This window comes from Falco cherrug, chromosome W (assembly GCF_023634085.1).
Source record: "Falco cherrug isolate bFalChe1 chromosome W, bFalChe1.pri, whole genome shotgun sequence".
Taxonomy (NCBI): domain Eukaryota; kingdom Metazoa; phylum Chordata; class Aves; order Falconiformes; family Falconidae; genus Falco; species Falco cherrug.
The window spans coordinates 8,881,442-8,908,652 of record NC_073719.1 but is presented as its reverse complement, the minus strand read 5'-3'; the positions used below and the strand labels follow the sequence as shown (position 1 = coordinate 8,908,652).

At 35.5% G+C, this 27,211-nt stretch overlaps 1 protein-coding gene across 1 annotated transcript in view; it reads left to right on the top strand.

The window, feature by feature from the left end:
• Positions 1–553: 553 nt before the first annotated feature.
• Positions 554–27,211, top strand: part of LOC129734582 (poly(A) RNA polymerase GLD2-like) — a gene marked incomplete at its 5' end in the record, with an annotated part of 44,666 nt that continues 18,008 nt past the window's right edge. The window contains 11 exon segments of the mRNA XM_055698214.1: positions 554–720; positions 1,635–1,649; positions 2,031–2,153; positions 4,260–4,500; positions 5,125–5,239; positions 5,354–5,445; positions 6,176–6,242; positions 13,341–13,410; positions 16,798–16,874; positions 19,690–19,822; positions 23,725–23,797. Of these exon segments, the coding sequence (XP_055554189.1) occupies positions 554–720; positions 1,635–1,649; positions 2,031–2,153; positions 4,260–4,500; positions 5,125–5,239; positions 5,354–5,445; positions 6,176–6,242; positions 13,341–13,410; positions 16,798–16,874; positions 19,690–19,822; positions 23,725–23,797 (1,173 nt within the window).

Genomic DNA, 27,211 nt, shown 5'->3' with positions numbered 1-27,211 from the left:
GCACACACATAAAATAACACCACACATATGATATTCTTAAAGCATGAGTAGATTACTTTCCAATTGCTGTCACCATTTGTCTGCTGCTTTGCTTATGTTATGAAAAAAACCTCTAATTTCGATTGTAGTTTTTGATCAGCTGCATCTTCATGTTCTTACGAAGTCAATTGTTCCTTCCCTTATATTGTGAACATCATGGAACATTTGAAATGGAAACATATTCTACTAAAATACATTACTTTTCCTTGAGATGAAAACTCTTATGTTTTATTTCATGTAGCTTTCATAAAATTCAACTTAAAATGGATGGGACAAAATCGAAACTTACTTTTAAGAATAAGTAAATCAAGTAGCAATTGTGAAAATTAGAAAATATAGTACTTCTGTTTAGTGTCTCCTACTGAAAGGAGATAAAACTAGCCCATAGTCACAATTCTTTTAAGCAATCTGTGTAAATATATTCTAGATTATTTCAGGTTTTAAACCAGAATTTTAAAAGGTTAGTAGTGTTTATTGTTGCCTAATTTTGTGTTATTTTTTAAAATACAGGTAAAAGGTTACATGTTCACTTCAAGTAGAAAGGAGCGTGTTCCCAAATTCTTCCAACTTGGGTTGTCCACCCTTCCCTCCAAAACATCAGCAGCGAAGTAATTTCTTCAATAAGCTTCCTCTAAATATACCACCTACTCTTCTTTCTCACCAGCAAATTATTGATGTTCAGTTTTCAGATGTTCAGATTTCAGAATGCAACGTAAGTACAGTAAGACTCAATAGTGGGGATTGGGTTGAAAACAACAGATAACTGTCTCTTGAAAGAAATATTTCTGTTTATAGAGTATGTTTTTTCCCCACTGTGTTTAACATTAGACTGCGTTAAACTTTTAAAACAAATAGGAAGGTGTTTTATAAAAACAGAGCTGTATCACTTCTGTTGGTGACCTGCAATGTGGGGGAGGAGGATGGAGAATGTCTGATCTGGCAGGAGATAAGAGAACAACTGGATATTGTGAAGGAAAGTAAGAAAGATAAACCTGGTTATCTAGCTGAAAGGTGTTTGCATGTTTATAACCACATATAGCTATGTAACTGCATGAACAGTTTCCGCCCTGAGCCTGGTGGTACCTACAGCTGGAATTTGTATCCTGGCTCAGAGATATAAATATGAGCTTCTCTGCACAATGAAGTGTCTCTGGTTGCACCACAACCTGAGTCCGTGCCTTCATAAGCTACGCTGCAAGTCTTAATTTGTAGGGAACTGAGAGAGCAGGTTTTGACATTGACAATGTGCAGCTGTGATCCTGCAGCAAAGAGGTAAATAACTTTGAGGGAGTATGAGAAGAAACCTGGATGAGACAGAAACAAAGGAGGAATGTGATCTCACCTCTAGAAGATAAGGAAACAGCATGAACAGCAGAGAGTAACCTATAGTGAACAGCGGCTGGGCATGTGGACAATAGTTTGACCAATAATAAAGCTTTTACCAGCGCACATACAGAGTATGAACTTATAAAAGCCATAACTAACTAACAATAAATGTCTTTGCTTCACAACCCTTGCAAAGTCCGTGTCTCGTACGCCACATTAATTCTCTCCTGCGTTGTGCATAATGCATGTAATGCCATTGCAGTGGTTAGTGTTAATAATCCACGGTTCAGTTTTAAGGATCTTCAGTTGTATTTGTTTACTTGGGAAACCAGGGAGGAGATGAGAAGGGGAAGAAACTTTATTCTTGAGGTTAGGTCTGAAGACATGATGGTGTTCTCTAGGCTCTTAAATTTAATGCTGCCTTAAGTTAATATTTTTTTGTTAACCTCTTCTTATGTGTGTGCTCTAAAGAATGACCATTTTTTTTCTTGTTAAAAATACAATATATACTAAAACATCTCTTCATTTTGAATAGAAAGGACAGATGTATTGCTTTTAAGGAAAAAATGGGAGATCTTACTGAGTTTAATATTTACTTAAGAAAAAAACCACCAACTCCAAGAAAGCATCTTAGTTGTTATATGAATAACAATTATGGTTTGTAGTCTTTCCAGGGCTCTGAGTGGGAACCGTGCAATTATTCCAGATGTTACGCTGCAGCCACTGACTTATGGAAATGGCATTCCAGTATGTATTTCTGCAGCCCCCGTGTCATTCCGAGGAAGAAAGTAAGTTCTTTGTGTGTGACTAGTTCTGGTTGTAATGTACCTGTGATGAAGTTTGTCTAACGTAGATTTCTTGTGCAGCTTGAATTTTGTTAGAAATTGCAAAAATACTGAATAAAACATTTTTGATGAAACAGGCAGTGTCATGGATCTTTAAAGCTTTCATGTATCTGCTTTTGAGAATTTTAGTACTCATAAATGACTTAATGTGTAGTTTTTATTTTCCAACAGCTGTGGCCTTACAGAGCTGTTACTTGCATATTTTTATTTTAATACTGTAATAGATCATAGTCTGTGTGTGCTTGACTATAAGAGGGTTTGTGTCAATAAAGTGAGTGTTCTCTTCATGTCAATTTGTTAAGCTAAGACTGCCCCTTCAGTGTTTTATGGGAATTGTGATGTTTTTCTGATGACATGCTAGATGTTTCTCCTGATTTTCTTAATCATATGATGTTTTATTTTTCAAATACGAAGTGCTAAATTCAAGCATACATAAGTTCTTTTTTTAAGAGGAATTTTATGGAAATGTAATTTTTCTACTTTTCAAAAAACTAAACTTACTTGAATTTACATAGTTTTCTTTGTTACCTTAGTTGCAACAGAATGAGGAATTTCAGATTGGTAAGAGAAACTAAAACCACACAATCTAGGAAAAAAAATTACTTATCAGTTCAGAAGTTGATGTATGTTTGCACAGTTTTTTAATAGATCTGTGAATGAACTGGTAGGGAATGAAGCATTATGTGATCTGTCTTCAAAACTTTCCTGTATGCTATTTCTCTTCCAGATGTAACAGATGAGAAAATAAGTACAGTTAACTATATTGTGTTAAGCTATAGTTGAGTATATAAGTCACGTGAACTAAAGAAGTTCCTGGTTTCATCCTGTATGCATGTTTTCCTCTTGACCAGTCTGGTTTATGGAAAGCTATGTTGTATTAAGAGATTTGCAGTCAACTAGTTAATCCTTAGATCTTGAGTCAACTCTTCTTATTTTTGCTGAAGATGTGCCTATGTAAGTGTTTTTCAGTCAAAATAAGCTGAAACAACATCATGTTTTGATTTAACATTACATTATGAGCTCTTTTAAGGCTGTGGGTGAGTGATGTTATCAGAACTTCTCTCTGACTTGAAAACTGAAATGGTGACTTGAGGTCTCAAGATAAACTTGTGTTTGTATAATAATACTATCTGTCCAGGTCCCCAAAAGCTGTGCCAGATTTCCTGACTACAAGAAATAACTAGTTTTATTAATAGTTCATTCATGGATACATATGAACACCTGATTTAATGATTTTTTTAATTAAAAAAATGTGTGAATACCCCCCTACTGGTTAGCTTGTATGCAATACTTGATGTATAAACAAAATATGAATGTTCTCTTTTATTCTTTACTGTGGATAGACCACAGTATTCGATTACTGATCAGCTTTCAGTACAAATTTTTCTTAATGAAGAGTTCAGATGCCAAGGGACTGTCTGTAAGATCACTATATCTCTTCAAATATATTTGAATTCCTGTGAAAAATGACTTAATGAGGAGACATTAGTTTTATGGCCTGTGTAGCTTAATTTTTCTAATTAAATCAAAATTAGTTTGATTTGTCAAATGAATAGTGGTTCTTTTTTTGCCCAGGTTACACATTTCACTGTCTGTACAACCTAAATCTAACCCTACACAGACTAATGCTACATTTTGAATGGCTATTGTGGTAAGCTGCTTTTTTCTCCCCTCCCCACTATTGAACTTATTCATCACTGGGTATTCAGAACTCACAAAATTTTCTCACTGCACTTCTGCTGATCTTAAAGAAAAGTACACTTGCATAGTCTGTATGTATCTTTAAAAAAAAATACCAGCATTCATCTTTCTTAACTGTCCTATTTAACTGAACTTCCCACTTAGGTTTCAATTGGTTGATGTAGATACTCTTGTAAAGCAGTTGTATCAATTCACTTCAAGGGTATCTATGCTCTTTTTGTTTGTTCTCTTTCCCATTCCAGGTTTGTTTCACCTAATGCCTAGGATGGGCATGTCTTTTTTTTTTTGTCCTGTAGAATACTTGCTTTTAGTGAAAGTCACGTGATTTTTTTTTTTTTTTTTTCTTAGGAGACCAAGTGAACAAAGTGTTCCATATGATGTCAAACGACAGCGGTTTCATTCACTTCGTCATGAAACAACTGTAGTTAACCAAGCAGTACATTTACCAGAACAACATCAGTATTCCTTCCCAGATTCAATTCGGTCTCCACTGTTCCATGTGCATTACATACCAGATTTAACTGGATGTGTCCCTCTGTTGCAAGATACTTCATTTCCAGAAACCATGCTCCCTGTGGCAAAAGATAAGGTAATATCCTTCTATGCCTGTGCTTTACGTCTGCCTTCTGAGTAGGCAGGGTCCAATGGTGCTGTGGGAGACCACAACGTTTTCTGCAAGGTTCTTTGATAGTGTCATGGGGTCTCTATTGCTGAGCTGTCGTTAGAAGGAATATTAATAAATGTGGCTGCCACTGTGGTCTTATATAGTCTTCTCGTGTGTTTGGGTTTGGAGCGTTTTGATGGGGGGTGGGGTGGCGGGGGGGGGTAGGGGTGGAGGGTGTGTGTGTGGGGATAGGGGTGGTGTTAGCTTTTCATGCTAATGTCAGGAAATCTATGTGTCTGTCAGCAGAAGATATATCTGGTCTTTTGTTGCTTGTTCCATGAAAGGCTGCAGATACTGATGGGGCAATAATTTTCTGTGGATAGACATTTATAACAGATTGAACAAATTTAAATTTAAAAACTTTGCAGAAATTTCTTCCAGGAAGGTGTTCAATATGAATTTAAGTGTGGTAAAACTCTACAGTGGAATAGATTGCGTGAATATTTTTTTTTTCTTTAATGCAGTCTTCTATGTTTGATGTAATTGCATCTCTGTCAGGAAAGATTGTTCAATTCCCTTTTTCTTTACTTTTTGAATGTGTATGTCTAGCTAAGTTGGCAGGTTTTGGAGTTGTTTCAAGCATGTCAGCAACAGACCTGTGACTTGAACAGAAAAGAACTTTGCAGAACAGAACTCCAGAGAGAAATTCGGCTTATTTTTCCACGTATGTTTTGATTTTGATTGCTTAATATCAGCTTGAATGTTGAAGTTCACAGTTCTTCCTTCCTCTTAAACTGTGATGTCACACCAGTTTTATTCCATGATTCTTCTGTTACAGAGAGCAGACTCTTTTTGGTTGGGTCCTCACTGAATGGGTTTGGCACTCGTAGCAGTGATGGTGACTTGTGCTTGGTTGTTAAAGAAAAACCAGTAAGTAATCTTAAAAAAAATATAAAACCAAAATATATTTTTAAAATGTATGTATTTTTATAAGGCTAGATTTTAAAATGAGAAACAAACGTTCAAATAATTTTGATTTAGTAACATATTTTTTCACTTAATACTTATGAACTGTGGGTCCAATAATGTTGCAAATGTGAATTTAACAGGTGAACAAAGAACAGCAAAATGGAGAGGTAAGTTGCCTAAGATCATAAAGAAAATTGTTTAAAGAACATTTTAGATGCAGGAACAATTTTTAACAAGTACAATTTTTTTATTTCTTTAGATTCATAGCCACTAAATTTAGTGAGCAGACATAAGGAGGAATTTGATATGCAAAATATTTTAAGTATTTTTTTTGTGAGAGAAAATGTTTATTAGAATTTAAGTTGAGAGAAAAGAGATAACAAAGAATCTAGAGCATAATTTTGAAAGAATTGAAACACTGAAAAGGAATTACATTTTTGTATAAGTAGGGCTAGCTTTCCCTCAAGTTATGTGATTTGTAAATGTCAGTTAGTTTGCATGTTGAAGATTAATTGTTCTGTCAGGCTTTTGCTATGCTAAATGTATCTGTAGACCAAGGAATGTGTTCATACTAATGTACATATCTTATTGTGAATTTTTTTTTATTTGAAAAGTAAAGCATGTCTATTATATAAGAACAAGGAACACTTAAATCGGTGATATCAATTTTTTTGTTAATATCATATTTCAGGTAAATCAGAAGACTGAAGCAAGGCATATACTCCTCTTAATCCAAAAACTGTTCACTACTAAACTTTGTAAGTTCCTGGCTATAGTGAGGTGGTAAGATTATTGGCAACTCTGGAAGAAGTTTTGATGTACAGTTGTAAGAAACTTATGTAATTGCATGTTGTTTAGCTTCTAATCACAGTATTGTTTGGAGAAAAGCTATAAATATTTAGTAACGTTACTTATCTTGGTGCTGATGTATAATAATTAGAAAAAAAATGTAAGGGTTGCCTTCCAAACTAGTGGACTTCAAGAACAGGTAGCATCTAAAATGATTTTTGAATACTGGATCACAATTGTGAGAGGGAGTGGATTTCTGTTTAGTAAGGTTTCACTAACAGATTTCACAGTCTTTTAGATTGAAGTGCCTTCCTGGGGACAATATTCTAAGGTTTTGTAAAATAAGATGTTACTCACAATACACTGTAAAACTTTTTTTTTTTTTTTTGGGGGGGGGGGGTGGTGAGGGGGGGCAGGGGCGGACACATGAGACAGGACAGGGACGATGACTTGATGCCAGTGAAGTCGTTAAGTTAGGTGCCTAGTGAAGAAAATATTAAATGTTGACAGTACTAGCACGCATAGGAGAAACAGGTCAATTCATAGTTCTTTATAAGTTGTTTAGGCTCCTTTCAGATAGAGAATTCACTGGGGCAGTTCTTGACTTAAAAGTGAAAGCCTCTTACATAAGAGAGATTTTTGTGCCATCCTTTGTTTTATAAAAGATCCCATCACTTATTAATATCAATGACTGTGTCCCCCTAGTTCTCGGACTTGTGATATATTCTTTGATGTTACTCCTTATATTGCTGTTCTGAACAATCCTGCAATGGTAAAAGGAACAACCATAAATTTTAATGCAAACTTCAAAATGTCTTCACTGGCAGGTGTGCATACCCAGATTTCAGCAACTCACTCAAGACTTGATATATCCATCTCAGAAAAGGCATTTGATATACAATAGCAATAAGTCATTAAATATTGATGTTTGCATAAGTGGTCCAGAACTTAGTCTGAATATGTCTAGGATGCAAGTCATTCTAGTGCTGAGAAGCACAGTGATAAAATAATTGTATTTTCAGGGACCAAAAAGGGAGCATCTAAATAAATTCTCATCCTCTTCTGTTTTGTTTTTTTCAAGAGGTTGTGTTCTGTGACAGTTTGACAAAATCAAGTCCGTTTGCCAGTAACGGAAAGACATGATGGTCATGTGGGAGTGATCCCTGAAGGTTTTTGTTTGTGCCATTGCTCATTTCTGATGCTTTCCAAATTCTTTGTTATCTTGCAAGTGCCTTTGGTCAGCTAAATCAAAATGCTCTGTGGAAGGTGAGACAGGACAAAATGCTGCTGCTATTACTGCTCCTGTCAGACTATTTTGGTTGTGGTATGTAGACCTTAGATAATCTCTTTGTAATTTTAATATCGCTATGGGTATGAATTCCTGTACTTAGCCATCTATCCTTGTATCTGTGTATGGATGTTCTGTGGATAAAATTGATAGACAACAGTTGTTTGAAAACATTCCTTTGATTGAAAATGAAAAAGATTTTCCATATGGGTCTTTCCATTTGGATTTAGTTCACTGAAAATTTGTATGTTAAAGCTTATTTAGGCAAATACAGTTGCTGTCATCCAAAATTTCAAATTAGCTTGTGGGCTGTTGGGTTGTTGTTTTTTTTTTGGGGGGGGGGGAGGGGAGTGGGGGTGTTCCCTAAGCTAGATTTCAGAAGCTAATAGATTCATATGCTTTTTCTCTGCTTCTGGGAAGATGATCTTAGCAGTATGCTTCAGTGGTATCCTGTTGGCACTCCTGTGGATTTGTGGAGTCAGGCTTACGTGCTCAGAAATATCTGTTCGTTCAGCTCCAAATTGGCTGTTAAGGTTTTTTTTTAAATAGAAATGCAATTTCTTGTTTAAGAGATTTCCTACCTTCTAATGTCTTCAGAAGTTAGCTGCTACTTAATCAGAAAATGTGGTATCTACAATTAGATATATTTAAAGAGAAAGCATACAAAAAATGTAATACTTTTGAGACATTACTTCAACTTGAACCAGAATTCTAGATTTGCAGCCTTTAAAGGATTATCGTGAGTGCATGTATGCTGCTGCTGTGTACAAGCAAGTGTAAGATTTGTCTGTACCAAGCTGCTTTGAGAATTCATTTCATTCAAACAGTATTCTGTATTTTATTGCATGTGCTTTTTAACAACCTAAAAGGTATGAAACTGCTTCTGATGATGATTTTTAGGTTTTGTGCTGTCCAGTAATTGTACTAGTGAAGTAGTTTGTTCTTTCTGCTGTGGAGGAAAGACTGCAGCATGTTCTCAACAAGTGTGTGAGCTGTCATTAAACATGTTCCTTGCTTCACATGAGAACAGAAATAAACATAGTTTGGGCTGGACATGAAAGCTAACTAAATACATGTGCCAAGATGTATGAGAAACAAGAAAGATGTTATTTAAAAGTTCTTGGGCTGGTTTTGTGAAAGAGTTAAAGGGCTAAAAAAAAAAACCAAACAAACTTTTTTTTTATAAGGAGACTTGTAGCATAGGTAATGTTTTAGAGCTTTTCTAGCCTTTTCCCAGACCACTGCAGTTTAGGAAACTGGGAGAAGTTTCTTTTCTAGCTGTGCCTTTCCTAACATCTTCCTCTTTGTTTATGCACTCTGGTTTTCCTATACATTCCAAAATAAGGGCTATAAGAAGAGTGTGATTCTCTGTTTATTTTGCCTTAATTCCATGATTGAGTGATAAATTGGAAAGCATTCTGAAGAAAAGTCTTGTCTTTTTAAGGTAAATCAACTTCAGAACTTTAAGTGCCATCTCTCTTATCCTCTCTATACAGTGATTTGTTAGATAACTGTTTTGTTCTGGGAGGTCTGGGAAGTGGATTCAAACTTTATCTAAACTCCAGTTTATTTCTGTTTCAGGCTTGCAAAAGGTAACAAGTGCGAGCAAGGAATTTGAGCCCATCAGATTTAAAGTCTTATAGACAGAAGCTTTTCTGTGTTGCCATTCTACGTGTAGAATACTGACTGAAATTAAGATGCATTCTTTTTTAATAGTCTAGTCACAGAGTTAAAATAGGAAAAAAAACTTCTGATATTTATTCACTGTCTTTATGGGTTCTGTTAATCTTAAATGTATTGTGTTTCTCCTAGAGTAGAGAGATATAAGAATAGTAGTAATAAGTCTTCTGTATCAAAGACTAGCAGAGTACATGTAGTTTCCATGTATTTGTTCAGATACTTGCACATATCTATTTTTTGTACAATACTGGCTAACACCCACAGAACTGTATGCTTAAGTCAACATCTTTTAGAAATGTGAATTTGGGGTGATAACTGTTAATAACATATTGAACAGAGTTCAATACTGAGAGTAAACCTGAAACTGATCACTCTCTTTAGATTCATCCAGTCTAGGCAGGATTCATTTGAACAACATTGAACAATTTGAACAACAACTTAGCAGTAGTAAGTTGACTGGTGTTTACTCTTTGAATAAATAACAAAAAGCTTATTTTCTCTTAGTTATACAAAGAGGTGCTGTAGTGTTGAGACTAGGAGATTTGAATAGAATCTGCATAACAGTTGTCTAGGGGAATGTGCAACAGCTCGGACAAGCAAGGGAACTTGAACTGAAATGAATGACCTTGAAGGACTTCACAGGTAGGTGAGAATATAAAATACTGCATGGTGGTATGGACATACATCTATATCTCTTCCAAACATTGCATGGAAAGAAAAACATTCTGTTTAAAAAAGGACCTTTTGTTCTCTGTGTATTTCTATGTGGCTAGGGTTAAGATCCTCTTCAACCTTTTTTCTTCCCTCTGTCTCGCTCATGGTAACATTGTAAATGAGTTAAAACAGTTGGAGGGCTGTAATAAAGTGACCTGGAAATACTGTTTCTCAAGCTTGACATGCCTCCCTGGGGAATTCTTTACAACTATACAGTTATCTCTCAACTTCCTGCCATAGATGCAAAAGTTAATTTATTAACTATACTCCTGTTTGCTTTAATCATGGTGACGATAAAACTTAATGAGTTTAGAATGGCATCGCATAAGTATTCAGAATGTCGTCTTTACCTAAAATATTCACATGCAAATATTCCTCTCAGCTGAAAATGTAGTCAGATAAAATTTAAAAAAAGAAAACCCAACAACCTAATTCATACTGCTCCTATTCAGACTGGTTTAGAGTAGATACTCTTGGTACGTGATTACGTTTATCATATGATGTGAGCAATATATGTTAGTTAGTTGTTGCTTACTGACAACTTATTATATACTACATACCTTTAATAAGACACAGAATAAAACATATGTAGTTCTCTAAGGCTTGTATATATAGTCCTCATTCAATTTATAAAATATTCTTTAACATGAGTGGAAGAAAACACTTCTGTTTAGTCACAGACATGGTTTTGCAAAAAGATCTTGCTTCGCAAGAAAAGAGAGTGAATTCCAAATGTCAACAATTAATTCATCCTGTGCTGGGTTGTACCCTCCTAGATTCTTTACAACTTTGGATTCGGACTTCTGTGTCACCCAATTTTTCTTTCTATAGTATAACCCTATTGATGAGACCAGGCTACATGTGCAGGATGCCAAAGATCTTTTTGACATATACTAAGTTTGGGATTAATATTTTTTTTAATTGCTTAATTTTTTATTCTGCAAAAGAAAAGAGAGATTTAAGCTGTTTAATCTGAAATTCTGCATGAATGGGTTATTCGTTAAATGGTGTTTAGTAGTCTTTGAAATGATTATATTCTTTTTCACTACAGTTGAAGTGGTATCTGTGACTATCATAGCTGCTCCACAGTTGGTGTGTCTACGTGGAATTCTTTACATGTTCTTTGGTGTGGCCCCTCTGGTTATAGCATCAGAGTCAAGAGAGTTTTCAGTCAGTTTACTAAGGCATTTATTCAACCTGTATGTATTTCAGGATTTCACATCCTGTGTTTGTGACTGTTTCTTCCCTGGTATATATGATGATCTGATGTTTGTGTACAATAGAGATTCTGCTAACAGTGTCATCAGTGGTGAGCCAAGAAAGAGTGATACCAGCAGCAAGTCGCTACCTTCTAACATCCTCTTTGTTCTCTTTCACCCTTAGGAAACAGATTTGGGACTATGTTGGACTAGATTTTTTTTTTTTGGTTGGTTGGTTTTTGGTGGGTTTTCTTTGTGGCTTCCCCCCCCCCCCCCAATTTGGCACAGGTACCCATCAAGTGTTGGGATGCACTTGCAGGCAAGGATGTATTTGGAAGTGGATAGTTACTAGAATGAGGTCAGTTAATTTCTCAAGAGGCCTTCAGAAACTGTCATAGTGAGAAAAGTTGAATTGCTATGGCATGTAGATAGATATCCACAGTTGCCTCCCATAGATTGTGTGTTGGGCATCTTTGTCTTAAATTTGGTAGTGAAAGGAAAGAAAGCAGAGTGCTCTACATGCTTTATAGCTTCACATTCAGAATGTTCTGGAATGTTGGAAGAGGGGTACTTGGATGTGTTTGCAGGTGCAGCTAGAAAGAGGAGATGCTTGTGTAAGTTGTACTAGATTGTATGTTCAGTGAATGTGGGTTGGAGTTTTGTAAGATTCTTCCTTTAAAATTAGTAAATAAATACATTTGGTGTTTTGGGGTTTTTTTTATACCAGTCTCTGTGTTCCTTTGGATTTGAATGCATTGTATGATCCTAGTAAAGAATTACCTCAAGTCAAATCTGTCCAAATGTGCATATCCATAAAACACTTTCAAAAAGTCTCAACAAAAAAAAAGTAAAATTTCTTAAATTGAATATTGCACAGTGGGATTTTAACAGAACTGAAGTTATCATCCAAATGTAGTAGAGCTGACACTGTTTAATTGAGGTTGCTATCCAAACTGATAGAAAGATCTCGGGTCGTCCCCCCCCCCCCCCCCCCCCCCCAAAAAAAAAAAGATCAGTTATATGTTCAAAGTTATTTTTAATCTGCACTAATCCTAGTTTTGTCATACTTATGTTAACTTGAGATTAATTTATGGAAATAAGGGGAAAACATGTAGTGTTAGATATAGTCAAATTCAAGTGATCCTGTAGTTTGCAATATAAGAAATTACTAAAGCTGTGCTTTTTGCCCAAATACATATACTGTAACCTATGCACTCTGCTTTTCTTTGTCTTTTCCATTACTTTCTTGGGTGCGTTCCTTGCTCAAGATTATGGGCAACTACTATATGTAGCCTGAGATATTGTGAAGAATGGGGGAATTGCAATTAATAAGACTGATGCAGTAGTTTTGGGGAGCTAGAGTGTGAAGATGCATTTGGTGGCACTGTATGAGTCTGGCAGATCTTAGTGTGTTTGGGTTTAGATGGCCTGACATTGAGCCTGTGTATCTATACTTTGTGGATAGTAATCTGAGGTGCAGTCCTGTGATTGTGTATTTATTGCATGCCCTATTGGCCTTAAAGCAAAAGGCAAATAAAACTTATCCTGTTTTTGGAAAGTGGTGTCCTGTCTTCAGTAGTAATTTGATAGGAAATGTCTTTCTTGATATGTACTTTAGTCAAAGAAACAGTTCTTGAAGTCTTAACTGTATTATCACTACGCACTGATTATGCTTATGTTATACGTTTTACTGATTAAAAAATATGAACTTCAACTGCAAGCAGCCTAGATGTGACTAACAAATATGCAGCTAATCACATGCCCCTTGCTACAATGTGGTGCTGGGCTTAAGTATCTGGCCATCCTGGATGGGTCTGTTTTTGCTCCCTTATTTTTGCACCTTAATTATTCAGGGCTTCCGTTACAAGTACTGCTCAGTGAAAGCATTGTAGAACTGCATTCCTTATGTTCAAATTTCTTGAATATATTTCACACACACAAAAAAATCTTCCACTAATGTGTGTTTCTAATATTTAGTGCTTTTCTGTTTTTCCCCACTCTTTTCTAGATTGGATTTTTGCTGCAGTTGCTAAAGGCTACTTTAGCACAGCCCTTCTGAGAATATTTTTGCTAAATTTAATAAGCTACTATTTACTATAGATCAGTCAGCTTGACTCTACTTAAGGATCTCTCATGTAAGATGCTGATCTTAAAAAAACTTGATTGCATATTTTTCTCCCTTTCAGCAAGCTACATTGAACGACCTCAGCTGATTCGAGCAAAAGTGCCAATAGTGAAGTTCAGGGATAAAGTCAGGCAAGTATTTTGTTCGACATAGTTTTTTAAACTCTGACACAGGAAAGCATCTATGTATGTACTATCCATATGAGTAGTCCCACTGAAGTTGTGCTTTGTGTTGTACTGTAGTTGGATTGCAAATTTGTACAGCTAGCATGCAGTGGTGGTCAGCTTACTTCCCTGATGGCCTGAAATATCTCTTGTGGTTGAGATGCTGTTTAGCTTCTGTGACGTGAATTAATAGTAGTAAATCGTATTTCTGTGGGTGATATGTACATAATGGATTCTAGTTGACAGATGGTTCATGACAGGCAAACAGTGGTAGGAAGAAAATCGTTGTGAAAGATAATTTTGCTTTCTGTGCAAGCATCTTAACTATTGAGATGCTTAAGCTACTAATTCACAGCTCTTACACTATACAAACAACACTGAAACAAACTTTAGTTTATTGTGATGACATTGTTTTCTTGATTAAAATTTTTTGTTCATTTTAGCAGAGTGTATTCTGCTGCCTTCCAGGAAGATATTCTGTGTTTAACAGTGTAGTATTACATGTACTACTAACAGTGTTAGGTGCTAATTCTGTAGCCCCCCCCTTTTTTTTTTTTTAGAAGGGGAAAGTAACTGGAGAGAAGTGGATGTGTTGTATGTTACTGTATTCATTGTATCTTCATTATGAAGACACGAAAATAAATAATCCAGAGGCATGTACTAGGACTGAACAATGTATTTCTTGTGTGATGAATATTTGATATAGAGGAAAAAATGTGTAAAGCACTCAAACTAGTTAGAACTGAGTAACGTTCAAATCTTCCTATATTTATGGGCTTACACAATTCTTACAAAATGCATCACCTTCATGTAATAACATGGTTTGACTGTTCTTTGTAAATAGGACTTTTGAACAACTTTCTTGTATCTATTTTATCCTGCCCACATACTTCTAAATTCATTATATGCTTTTATCACAGCAGAAACCCTACTGTGATAAAACTGATTCTGTCATGTTCACAATTTGAACTAATAAATATAATCCATTTAAGCTGCTCTTGCATCTCAGATTATATAATGCTTGATAGGGTTTTGCTATGTAGTTTTTTTTAATTTACACCTTAATCCCATATTTATTTCTGTATACTTGCCTATCTTTTAAATATGTGAATAATTTTTATCTAATAACTTTCTTCTCTAACAGTACAGATGGTCGTTTCTCCCATGCTTTCTGAAAGCATTAAACTTCTCAAGCTAAAATTTGGGTTATGTGGCTTAGCTACATGTAACAATGATAGTCTTCATAGAGAAGTTAAATGATAATTCCTGGTAAAAATCTTGAATAAATCATGGAGCTATAGCAAATTTTTTTTTCTTCCAATTTAACATCAGAAAATAAACTTTAAAAAGAAACTTTAGGTATGGTAGTGATTATGTCAGAGGATGTCTTTGGAGGCATTTATAGTCTTATACTACAGTCACTTGCAAAAAAAAAAATCGTGATATTTGTATACCTTTCAGGATTTAAAGAATTCTTTATTTCCTACTAAATTAAAGTGTAATCTTGGATTAGAAGCTGCCTATTGCATTTTTTAGAGGAAAAAAGTGCTGTTCACCATCTGGTTTTCTATATTGTTTTTTTGGAAGAGGGGAGGAGAGGGAAAATGACATGACTTTGGGTTAGGGGCTTCTTGTTTGGGTTGTTTTTTTCCTTTTCCAGTTATCTTTCTCTTATGTACCCTGTTATCTCCATCTGTGTTCTGACTTTTTATTTAAAGTATCTGTTTCTTCCCAATCCTTATTGGCCTCTGTCTTTCCTAGGCTCATATATGTTTTTATATATATATATATATATACACACATACATGCACACTCCATTCATTTTTTTTCACAGAGGTCTTGAAAAATGGTTTGGGTATTCTGTACCCATGGGACTAAGCTTGTTTTGGCCAAAACCAGAAACTAAATGTGACAAGTTTCCTGTGAAAGCCAATTCTCTTGATGCCTGGCTGTTGAGAGAAGGTGGTAGAATTCAATGGGTGCTATCTCTGTGTCTGGATTTTAATGTTGTCAGTGGTCCATATATACTTGAAAATTGCTATTTACTACTTATTTTGATTTGGTGAAAGGAGAAAGCATTCAGTTTGTGTTCTCCTTTTTCACCTTAAAGTTTTTGTTAATGTTTAATAAATTCTAGGCCTATGTTCCCCTTATAACGGTTCAAGAGAATCCAAAGGAGTGTTCAGGCAAACTATGTGAATGTGACTTGGACATATAAAATGGTAATGGCTGTTGCAGAATGGCTGTGTGATCATGGCCATGACTCCCTTAAAGATCTTTGTGAAACAAAGTTAGCGTAAGTTAGCTGAAGCAGGCCTTGCAGCTATGCTGAGGCATGCTGATAAGGAAGCTGAGAAAAACACTGACCTTGTGCCTAATGTTGTAAATAACTTTGAGGAATCCGCGTAGACAAGAGAGGAAAAAAAAATATGTAGCTAGCTATCCGCAGAAACCGCAAGTAGGAGGACATATGAAAATGTAACCCTTTAGAGCTTAGCCAATCAGCAGATGACTAGTAGGCATAATTAACTGGAACTGTATATAAGACATAATCGCGCCGTAATAAATCGAAGCTTGCTTTATCACTCATATTGAGTCGGCCGCTTGCTTCCCCTCGCTCGTCGCAAATAGCTACTACTTTGTCAATAATAGGCTCTTCTTGTTGTGAGTTAAAATGTTTCTATGGCTTACTGACTATTAATATTGTTTCTTGAGTACTGTGAGCAGTTAAGCTCTATATGCAGTATGAAGTTCAATTTGGGGGATATAAATAAAGCAGGTAGTGCTTGTTTGCCTTGACCTTATTTGCTGTTAACGGTATGAAACAATTGTTAAAAATTGCATGCTCTGAAACAATTCAGAAGTCTTTTCACACGTGCCACTTACTATATAAATGGTTTTCACTTAAAAATGCTTTCTGATTTATCTCTGCCCATCATTGCAGAAAAGAGATTCTTACCTTTTGACCTCTTCCAGTTATTCTTCTCAGTTCATTGGCGTGACTAGCTAAACTAATACCTCAGAATCGTTCCTGGCATCGAAAGTTGTCCATAGTAAATTGTGTATTGTCTAGTTGGGAGAAAGATTTGTTAAAAATCCAAAAATTATTTGATGTCCTTAGGCCTAGATTTGGATTTTCATGTATCTTCTATGTAAAACAAGAACTACGTTTTGATGATAATGGAATTCAAGTCTATAAACAATTAAAGTACTATAAACAAAATCAGTAGAAATCACAGCATCAAAACTGAAGAAAATTTCTAGAGTATTATTTAAAAAATTATTTCTCTACCTCTAGGTAATAGATATTCTGAAATTTAATATCTGATGCTCAGGTGTTTTTCTCATCAACAGCTGTGTGGAGTTTGACTTGAATGTAAACAATGTCATAGGAATAAGAAATACATTCCTTCTGAGAACCTATGCATACAGTAAGTTTTTAGTATATTCTATAAACTCTGCTTTTTAAACTTGTTGTTTGGTATTTATAGACTATTAAAATTGATTAGGTTAATATATATAATTACCTAGTTAACTGCGTTAGCTTCAAGATAACTTCTTGTTGTCCTCTATAAATATATGTAGAAAACTAATATATCTGCTAAGTTTTTAATTGAATATTGTAATATTCAGAAGATAACAAAGATCCTTCATATTAAGGTCCACATATCTACTACAAGGGTTGCTTCAGTCTTCTACAGATAATTATACTAATGATTATCTTGTATAATCTCCAGTTTATTTTATTTCGTTACAGCCACTGATAGGGATGTGTGACCAATAGCTAGCTGTGGCTGTGTGCTGTTACTGAGTCTTTCCTTGGAAAATCCATAACACTGCTTCAGTTCTTATATTAACCATAAAATAAAACTGGTTTGTGTCTCCTCAGGAATCTGTTTCACTATCTTTTCCTGAAACTTAGAGTTATAAAGGGGAAGTAATAAGAACAGCACTCTTAATGCTGTGCTAAGCTCTTCTTACTTAGCATCACGATGTCATTTGGCAGATAAATACATAAGGAGTGGACCTCAGGCTGCTACTTCTAGGCCATCTGTGCTGCTTAGTTTACCACCTGTAAGTGGTACCACTCCTTCACCACCAAGGAGTGAGTTGGTAACTAAGGGAGACTTGTGATTGAAAAAACTTATCTCCTCAATGTGTGAGACCTTCCTAAATAGGCAAGCTACATCAAGCATAGTCTGTCATCTTGTCTTTGGACAACAAAATCTCTCAGGTGACATCAGGCAAATGAAAAGCAAATGGAAACTTTTATCAGACAGTCTCTTGACATACTTCTAGAAGTCATCATCAACCAGGGTGGATAGCATTAAAAGTATTATCCTGCTCACTTAAATTTTATGTGGCTGAAGGGCTTCACCCTGCACAGGAGCAAAAAATTAAATTGCCCATACATCTTCCACATGAGAGGTATCTCTGTTCCATTAGAACAAATTAGATGCTTAGGCAAACAAGGGACTGCTTATCTTAGTGAGCATGATAAAAAATATTCATAAATATTTCTGTGGATGTTCTTCTGTCTTTTTGAATTTAGCCCTTCTATGTTGGTGCATAGGTACTGTAAAAAAAAAAAAAAATTAAAAAAAAAATTTCAAAGATGATATGGCAAAGCGAAGCAGAATGCCCCCAGAAGGGGAAAATGTAGGTAGGTTAAGCAGAGCTATCAACTAAAGTTGATGCTGTTGTGTTATCAGTTGGTCAACTAAGGAGGCATGTCTGCAATTAAATTAGCAATTGATGGTTGGGATATTTCAGTTAGTGGAAGCTGAACCTTTTAGTTTTGAGCAAATAATATTGCTGAGCATCTTCTTGAGGAGGTAGCTTGTTGACTGATGAAAGAGTGTCAGGAAAAGTTTACTGGCCGTGTTGCACACTTTGTTATATACTAATTATGGGTACTAGCAAACAGAAAACCTTATCTTGGAATGAGGTCAACTAAAAAGATATTTTTTTTTGGTGGCACAATAGAAGAAAAGTGTCCAGTTTGGAATTTGAGCCTATTTGTATTTCTGTCATGGAAAAAATCCTATTTCACTTAATGCATGTTCATATGATGTCTGTACAGTAATTCTTCTGCATCTCACAGTTAGTGTAGTAGTAGTCATATCTCTTAGTTCAACCACTGGTGTATAACGTAGGGGATGAGGTGACTGGTGGTAAAGAGTTTTGTTTTGCAGAGGTCTTCCAGATCTAGGACATTCATTCCAAGAAGAGTACTACTTTCAGGGGCATGTGTGCTGAGCTGCTGCGAATAGGTTGTGAGGAAAATCTCATGCTTGGTAGGATTTTCAGAACAATGGAGAATGCAGCAACTGGTGCTATTGCAGAATGTTTCTTGTCCTGGATGAAGTAATTACCTCTGGATGTATTCCTGTCCTGATGTGTGGAATGCAAAACTTTGTCCAGTGATGTCAAGTTAGAAAAGATATTCCAAAACATATGAGGCATTGTAAGGCAGCTGACAGAGCTCATGATCTGTTTCCATGTATCTGCAAATAATAAATAATGCTGTAAGGTCCCTAGGAGGTAGTGGTGAGTGACATCTCCCTATAACACATTACAGCCTTCATTAGAAGGCTATCTATATTCCCCAGAAATTCAGAAGGTCATAGCTGGAATATGACTATTTATGTCTTTACTCATGAAAAGCACATCTTGATTTAATGTGTTATTGTATCTAACAGATCTCATTACCAAAAAAAAAGCTATTGAGGGCAAGGCAAATTTAATATTTTGGTGCAGGGATTACTGCTTTCATGGATCCTGAAGAAAATGTAAGCATGAGCTCTGTGTCCTCCAACCAGAAGAATTTTTTTCCTTGCCCTCAAAGTTTATATAATCTAAATAAGAAAAACTTAGACTTGGTTTGTCCTGGCAGCAAGTTCATTTAGGCAATTAGTTCAGTGAACTGGAGAGAACTTAAAGTAGAATGTGACGCTGCTTCATTGATTGGCACATCCAGTTTTGTCTTATCTGTAAGTTACCTGGCATACCTTGTGATGTATCTGTGGATCTTACTATTCAGACTGTTTTCAAATGCAAATATATTTTTCTGATTTTTATAAGATGAATAGTCGTTGTAGAATAATTAAGTAAATTCTATAAAATATTTACTCCCATGTTCTGAGGTTACCTTTTGTATTATGCTGATCAAGTAGGAACAAATATTGATTGATTGCTGCCTAGTTAAATGTGCTTTTTTTTGAGAAGCATTTATTTTATTTGCAGTTGAGAATAGAGTTCGTCCATTAGTACTGGTGGTTAAGAAGTGGGCAAGTTATCATGACATAAATGATGCCAGTCGTGGTACTTTAAGCAGCTATAGTCTTGTGCTGATGGTTTTGCACTATTTACAGAGTAAGTATTTTTTTTTTCTTGTTGAAACCATCCCTTTTTAAGTTCTTATTTGTGTAGTTTTCCTCTTTAATGAAAATTAAACACTGGCAGGAGTTATCTTGCACGCACAAAAAAAAATCTGACATTTAAGTGGTTTTACTCCATTTTATTAGGGCTGCTTTTTTATTTAACAAGTGGACTTATTCTCTTTGGAGGTAGTTACCAGCTTTAAAAGTAAAAAATAAATCTCTGTACCTGCAGGACACAATGTAACTATAAAAAAACCTCAAGCTCTAGTTAACAAAATTTTGCCTTTTAACAAAGGGAAATACCTAAAATAAATAATAACCCAACCAAAAAACCCCAAACCACTGAAATTGTTATATTTATTTGGGAGCTTCCAAGAAAATTCAAAGGGACAACAAATGATGTGGGGTTGCTTATCTGTGCTCTGAGTGAAGGACTGAACATTGGGGACGTGTGTGCAAGAATGCACTACCATGTGGTTAGATGTTTCCAATGATTACTCCATTCTGTAAGGTCTTCAACATCAGTCGCTATTAGAAGTTGGGATATTTGACTGCCACTGGCAGTCAACTTTTATTGTGACTTTAATATATTGAAACATTGAACATCTGTATGGAGCTGGATGACTTCACCCGAGAAACTAAGGATCCTTGTTGAGAATTCAAGAAAGCCATACAGTCAAGAAATGTTCTTGAAGAATAGATTGAAATGAGCTTATCTCCCTATTTTTATTTTTATTATTATTAAAAGAAATCCATGTTTGATTCTTTTTTTTTTTTTTTGGTAGTTTTCAATTTTTGCTTAAGACTTAAGGAATCATTTAGCTCAATATGAATATCTTGATTGTTTATTAGGGGATAAGTGGCTTCAGAAAGGAAGGCAAGGAACCCCTTGTATATCTTGTGGAGTGACATGCCTGTAGAAGTATTTTCTTAATTCCTGTCAGTTCATATATAGACTTGTGTATCTTGCTGCTTGTATTCATTCTACATCTTTGTTTTATTTTTTTGTAATGTGTTCATTGTTCATGTTAATGACAGCTGGTTCTTAACACTTTATGTTTATATCTGTGGACAAGTTGTGTATGCTCTCACTTTAGACTTTTTCCCTTTGTCAGTTTGTGTAGGTTTTAATTTTTTTTTTAATCTAATAGAAAGATTAATGTTTAGTTTCTCTGACAGCTTCTTTGGCCTGGAATGTCGATAGTTGGCTGCCTGCTCTACAGCAAGTATTTATTAGTTTCAAGATTGCACTGCACCCACCCTGTACTAGGGTGGAAAGCCTTTATGATAATTGACTCAGCTGAAAGCCAGCCACCAGCTAGAACAGTATCTGTAGTAGAAGACCTAGGAGGGTGGGTGTTTTGTCTGTTTGGGATCTAGTTGGCTGGTTTACTTCTGAATTTTGACACTTGTGATGTGTGCTCATTATTAATGTACCAATCACAAGGATAGTAGGACATAAGCTAGTCTATCCAATGACTGTGTTGTCTTTTCTACACCTACTATGGTGAAATTCTATGGATTTTTTTTATGTGGAAAGCAAGGAAAATGCGTCCAGGTCTGTTGTCACAGCTCTGAAAGCATATTGTAGGTGACTGAGTACTTCAGTATTGATCCTTAACAAAAAAAAAAAATCCCAAGCAAACAAAAATTGTTGATTTGGAGGAGGTGAAGTGACAAGCAACTTTAATCAATTTGGACTTTTTATTTTTATTAGTTATAAGATTGAAAATGTTGGGAGCAACTGGATGCTATGTAAAGGTGAAGCACATGCAGGAGAGGAGAAAAAGAATCTTTATGTGGTCTAGTAATGAGTGACCATCTCAACAGTGACTTGATAAGCATTTGATAGTGTTACTTTTTTTTTTTTTAATGGGAAAGGGCCTTTTCGCTTTGAAAATGGATTTGGAAAATAAATTTCTGTGCATTGTGGTAACTCTAGAGACTTGTTTTGGGTGCTGTGTGCAGTCATGAATAGCCAATTACTGAGCTGTACATAAAAGTAACACACAAAAGGGAAGAGAGTAGGAGTTACAAGTATAAATGTGTAGGCTTGCTACAGTGTTAACAACCTTGCAAGCATGAGGGCATTTGTAGTCATCTGTGGCAGCTGCCACAGCTGTCTGGGAAAGGGGGGGGGGGAGTTCAAATAATTCCTTTCATGTAAAACTGTGATCAGTCAGCTGCCTGGGAAGGATCAACAGTCTGCAGGCCAAAGAGGAGCTATTATCAGTGCTTCATCAGTCTTTTCTGCTAAAAAAGGCTGAAATGTGTCACTGGACATGTATCTAGCACTAGCTGTTTAGGTTCTGATGTTTTATTCATAAAGATTTTAACTTTTTTTTTTTTCTTTTACTGAAAGCAGCTTGTGTCCTAGTCACAGAATTTTCTAATAGGGCTTTTGTTGATGTTACTGGGCAGAGGGAGCTTTCTTTAGCAGTAAACGGTGTCCCTGTCTTCACTAGGCATTTTTTTCCCTTTATTAATCCATTTCCATATTCTCATACTTGTATGGAAGCCTTTGAATCTAAGGTTAGTGTGTCTTGAGTTTATTTTGTAGATGCATCAGCATCTTGTGCGTGAACTTTCCTGCAGGTAACAGGTCCAACTATCTTGTACAGTAGAAAAAGGAAAATTTGCATGGCAAATGCTAGTGGTAAAGGGTAACTTCTTTTCCCCCTTAACTCTATCCTCCTAGTAATTACGCAGACCCAGATGAAATACCTTGATTGCTCATGTTGCTCAGATTTTGTTGCCTTTTCTTTCATTATGGCAGATATTTGGAAAATATCCAAGATCTTGTAGAAATAAGATGCTCTTTCATATTTCTGAACACCCACAAACAAAATAAAGCTATTATTAAAGCAGCTGTGATCATATTCTTAGTAGTCCTGCTAGTTAATATAGTATACTCTTTGAAGATATCCCAAGCATGTTCTGAGAATTATGCTGTTTTGATTCTTAGTCCCTATGGAAAAAGTATTTTGTAACATCTGTTACCCTGTGAGACCTTGTCTGAAGGGTGAATTAAGTCCCAAGTCAGTCCTGTGTGCTGAACTTAATTATTGTTCTCCCTAGTGAATGATGTAGACCAATTCTTTAAAGACATGTTGAAGACATGATGTTGAAGCTTTAGTATGAGGAGTGCTCTTAACAGTTCTGTAGCTTGAGTAGGATATGAATATTTTAGGTGGTGGGTTTTTTTTTTTTTTTTCCTATCTATGGCACCATCTAATCTGGGAGAGAAGGGTTGTGTGTTCCCCCCACCCCGTTACTTGTATTGTGCAATATATGCTTTCCCTGTTCAGGACTTTCATAAGTTATAGACATTAATGATACTAACAAACACAAAATAAACTAAACAATTGTATGACCTTTATAACCTGTTTGCCGTTTAGTAGACTAGCTAACAGCATTAGACTGTATGGGGATGTTTCTAGCAATTGCTGCTGAATGTTACTTTTATCTTTAGGTTACTTTTGGAGATGGTATGTAATACTTTACAGCTGAAGAATGTGTACTTATGCAGTATCTGGAGACTTCCTGTGCTGTGACAAAGTCATATTAGATGTAAGGAAAAAAAAAAAAAGCTCTGATTTTCCCTTAGGGAATCTAGATGAGTTTCTTATAGCTGTGAATTAAAATTAATTTTAAGAGTCAAGTTGTACCCAGCTGCTGTAGAATTTTTCATGTGTTCTACAAATAGCAGTATCCTAGTAACAGCTTCCCTTAGCTGAATTAACTCCTTATACTACGATATACAAGATATAGTAATAGAAAGAAAGATTTGTGGGAAAACTTATTTTACAAAATGCATGGAAGTGAAGTTCTTAAATGTTTCTAAGATGGAATTTCAGTAGTTGATATGATAGTTACCTGTGAATTACATGAATTATAGCAATTTTCAACTTTTTTTTATAGCCCTACCTGAACCTATCCTTCCATTTCTCCAAAAAAATTACCCAATAAGTGTCTCTCATACACATATGTGTAGTAAATTAAGCTGCTTATCTAAAATATGTGAATTCTTAAATATCTAATGGTTTAAGTTAAACACAGTCTGTAAGCTTGGTCATTGATACACTAAACAGAAGTGTGAAAAGTTATTTGCTGCTTTTTATAATTTCTTTAGTAAAAAGTTTGTTATATGTAAGAAGACTTCACACACAGTGGGAAATGAGTGCTAATGAGAGCTGCTGACATAATTTTCTTTATGCTGGCCTGAAAATATCCCTGTCATCTGTAACTTTGACGCTCAATTCTTAATGTGTTAAATAGTGTTGTTTCCATCCAACTGTGGTGTTTCAGAATTCTATACCTTCCCATAGCTGAGTTGCTTGATATTTCTGGGTGCAGGGAGTGAATGATATGTTTTAGGGAGACTTTTCAGACCTCACAAAATTGGGCCTCAATCCAACAAGATTTGTCCCCTTTTGGGGACTTTGCTGTTATTTTTAGATCATACTCTGAGTTCCAGAGGACTCTGTAAATTGGTGTGCTTTGATCCTCTGCAGAATTAGGACTGTGATTAGTGAGCCTTAATCTAAGGAAGATTACCTAGAAATAACAGCTACTGTCTTAAATATTTGTCTGAGGACAAAAGAGCTATTGCTGAATAGTTCTATGCTATAATTTATTTAGAGGAATGCTTTATTTCTTCTTCCTTTCCTTTCATGTGTCACTTCTTAAATTTGTTTTTTCCCTTTATTCATAGTTACTATAGTTTGTCTCTGTCTACTTTGTGTTGGTTTTTTTTTTACTGTTGCTGATAATTGTGCTGAGGTAGTAGTATCAGAAAGTCATTCTTTCTTTTGCATATACTTCCTATAATGCTGAAATGGGAATATTTGATGGCACTGTACATTAGGGAGAAAGAACTGTGGTGTCAGCCATCTTGGGTGATTAGAATAGTCAAGATGTAGAAGAAAGCTTTGAGCTATAGTAAGCTGTTTTATTTCTGTTTTGTAACCCTGCTTAGGTAGTACCTTCTAATCTCTTCATTATTAGTGCTTTAAGCATTTGAAGCTGTCTTTCATTTCTTGTACACCTAGCTTTATCTGGTGGATTGATTTTAAATTTCTAAATTTGCTAATTATATTTACCTAAAGCTCATATGCTGTAGTATCTTTTGTGTAGCATGTAAGTTAAAGAAAACAACTGTAAGAATCTGTAATTTTGACTTCTTTGTAGTAATAATTCAAACACTTATATTTGTAGTGTTTGAACTGTGTAAATGCCTTCAAAGTACTATACTAATATTAATGGTTTAAATCATTAAAGTAAGCGTACAATACCATAAGCTGAAAAATCTGATGAATTTGTACTAAATGTAAAGTTCTAACTTGTATCCTGTGACAGTGGTAAAACACTTGCAGGTTCGTGCGTTTCTAGAACGCTGCTGTAGGAATAGCATTTTTACCTTGTTTCAACATAGATTTCTTTGTTGGTTATCTATCTTGCCTTTTGGAGTATGGACAAATATTCTAGGATTACAACTAGAATAAAAATAATATTTTATACATGCTTACTATAAACCCAAATTAAAACTATGGATCAGGATACTAAAAAAAAAAATTATGCTAGAAATTTGCAAATATATTTTTAGTCTACTGTCTTCATTAGGAATGCAATCACTTAAAATGTGCGGTGAAAGTTACAATTTCTGAATATTGATACTGCAAAAAAATTTTAAAATGAAAATCGGAAACACACCAAAACTATTCTGGTCTTGTAGCTTGCAGTAATAAATAGAAAACATGGGCAAATGTCAGTATCCAAAGAAACCATGTATTTTTCTTTGTGGTTGTAGCTAGTCAAAGCTGTGTCTCTGTCCTAATACTACACGTAAATGCTGCTTCTCCCTTTCTGAAACAAACCACCCTACTTACAGTCTGTTGGGTTTGTGGGTGGTTTTGGTGTTTCTGCTTGGTGGTTGGTGTGGGGTTTTTTTCCAAATGAAATTTGCAGCTCCTGCAGTTTGAAAATATTTCTGTGCTTTGAAGGAAACTGCTTGTTTTAAATTGTAGGTGCTGTGTAAGAGAGACATGCTTACCTTAAGTGAGAAACAAAAGGCAGATTCTGTGACTTGGTGTATCCCTACTGGAGATGTGATGGGTGAGAAGTCCTGTAAAGTCACCAGATCTGACCACCTGTATGTTCTCTTGCCATGGGGGAGTCTCCAGCTGGCACTGAGCTGATGTTTTTCAACTGCTAGTTCAGGGGGAGTGTTGGAGCCAGATGGGGTAGATGAGTAGCCCACAAAAATGTGTTGATCAGTTCTGAAGCTTATATAGAATTTGCCTAAGTGTTATGACTTTCACAGATAAGCTCTGGAGAACCTGTGGTGGTTTAGTCCACTATTGCTTCTGGTTGTCTTGCTGTGTATTTGCCAGAGGTGAACATTGCTGCAACTGGGAGTCAGAAGGGAAACATGTGCCTCGGGCTGCTCTGGAACGCTGGAGACTGGTGTATTAGCTTAAATCCAGATGGAGCTGGGTCTCAACTAGTGCTCTGGATTGTGAACTTCGTGGACTCTAGCATGAGTGGATTTTTCTGCTTCATGAGCAGCCATATCTTACAAAGGGATGAGACAGAAGATGGGATGGTACTTACTGTAGCTACTTCATGTGTGGGAGTCAGTCCTTGTACAGACAGTTTGCTGCACCCTTTGAGTTGCACTTGTTTAAAGTATAAAAATGAATTAAATCTTCATCTGTAAGACTGGAGAAGGGTGTTTTATGCATGTGACTAGATACCTATAAAAAATGGCAAGATACTGTGCTGATGTTACTACTGTAAACTTTTTTTGAAGGAAGAATCTTGTACAGAGTTAAACTCATACATCAAGATATTCAAATTTAAAGATATTTTTTTTGTATGTATGCTTGTGTTCCTTTCCCAGTGTGTAAGTTGGAATGAGAATATGCATAAGCATTATGTAGCTTGAATATAAAACATCTTGCTGAATGCTAATGTTTCCCTGAGAAATCAGTCAACCAAAGTAAAGATTAGAGATCTAGCAGGGGGAAAAAAAAATTTGGGGGTCCCTTTTTCTGTGGCATTTTGAAATAATGGATAGCTCATCTATATTTGTTTCTCAATGAAATCTTGAATTTTCCATTTTTCTTAAGATGGAATGAGGCAAAGACGCAGCAAGCAAATTGGGGACTAGTTTTAAAAGAAGTTGAATTACTTGTCTTCTAGAGCAAGTTAAAAAAGCAAAACTTACAGGAAGGCCTACTTGAAACTAAGCTAATTTGAAGGATGCTTTGTAATACTGTTTTATTACCAACCTCCCTTATGTGCAGAATCTATAATCTGTACCTTGTTCTGTTTATCTAGTTATTCCCTGAGTCCCTCTAGCAGGAAGTATTGTTATTCCTGTT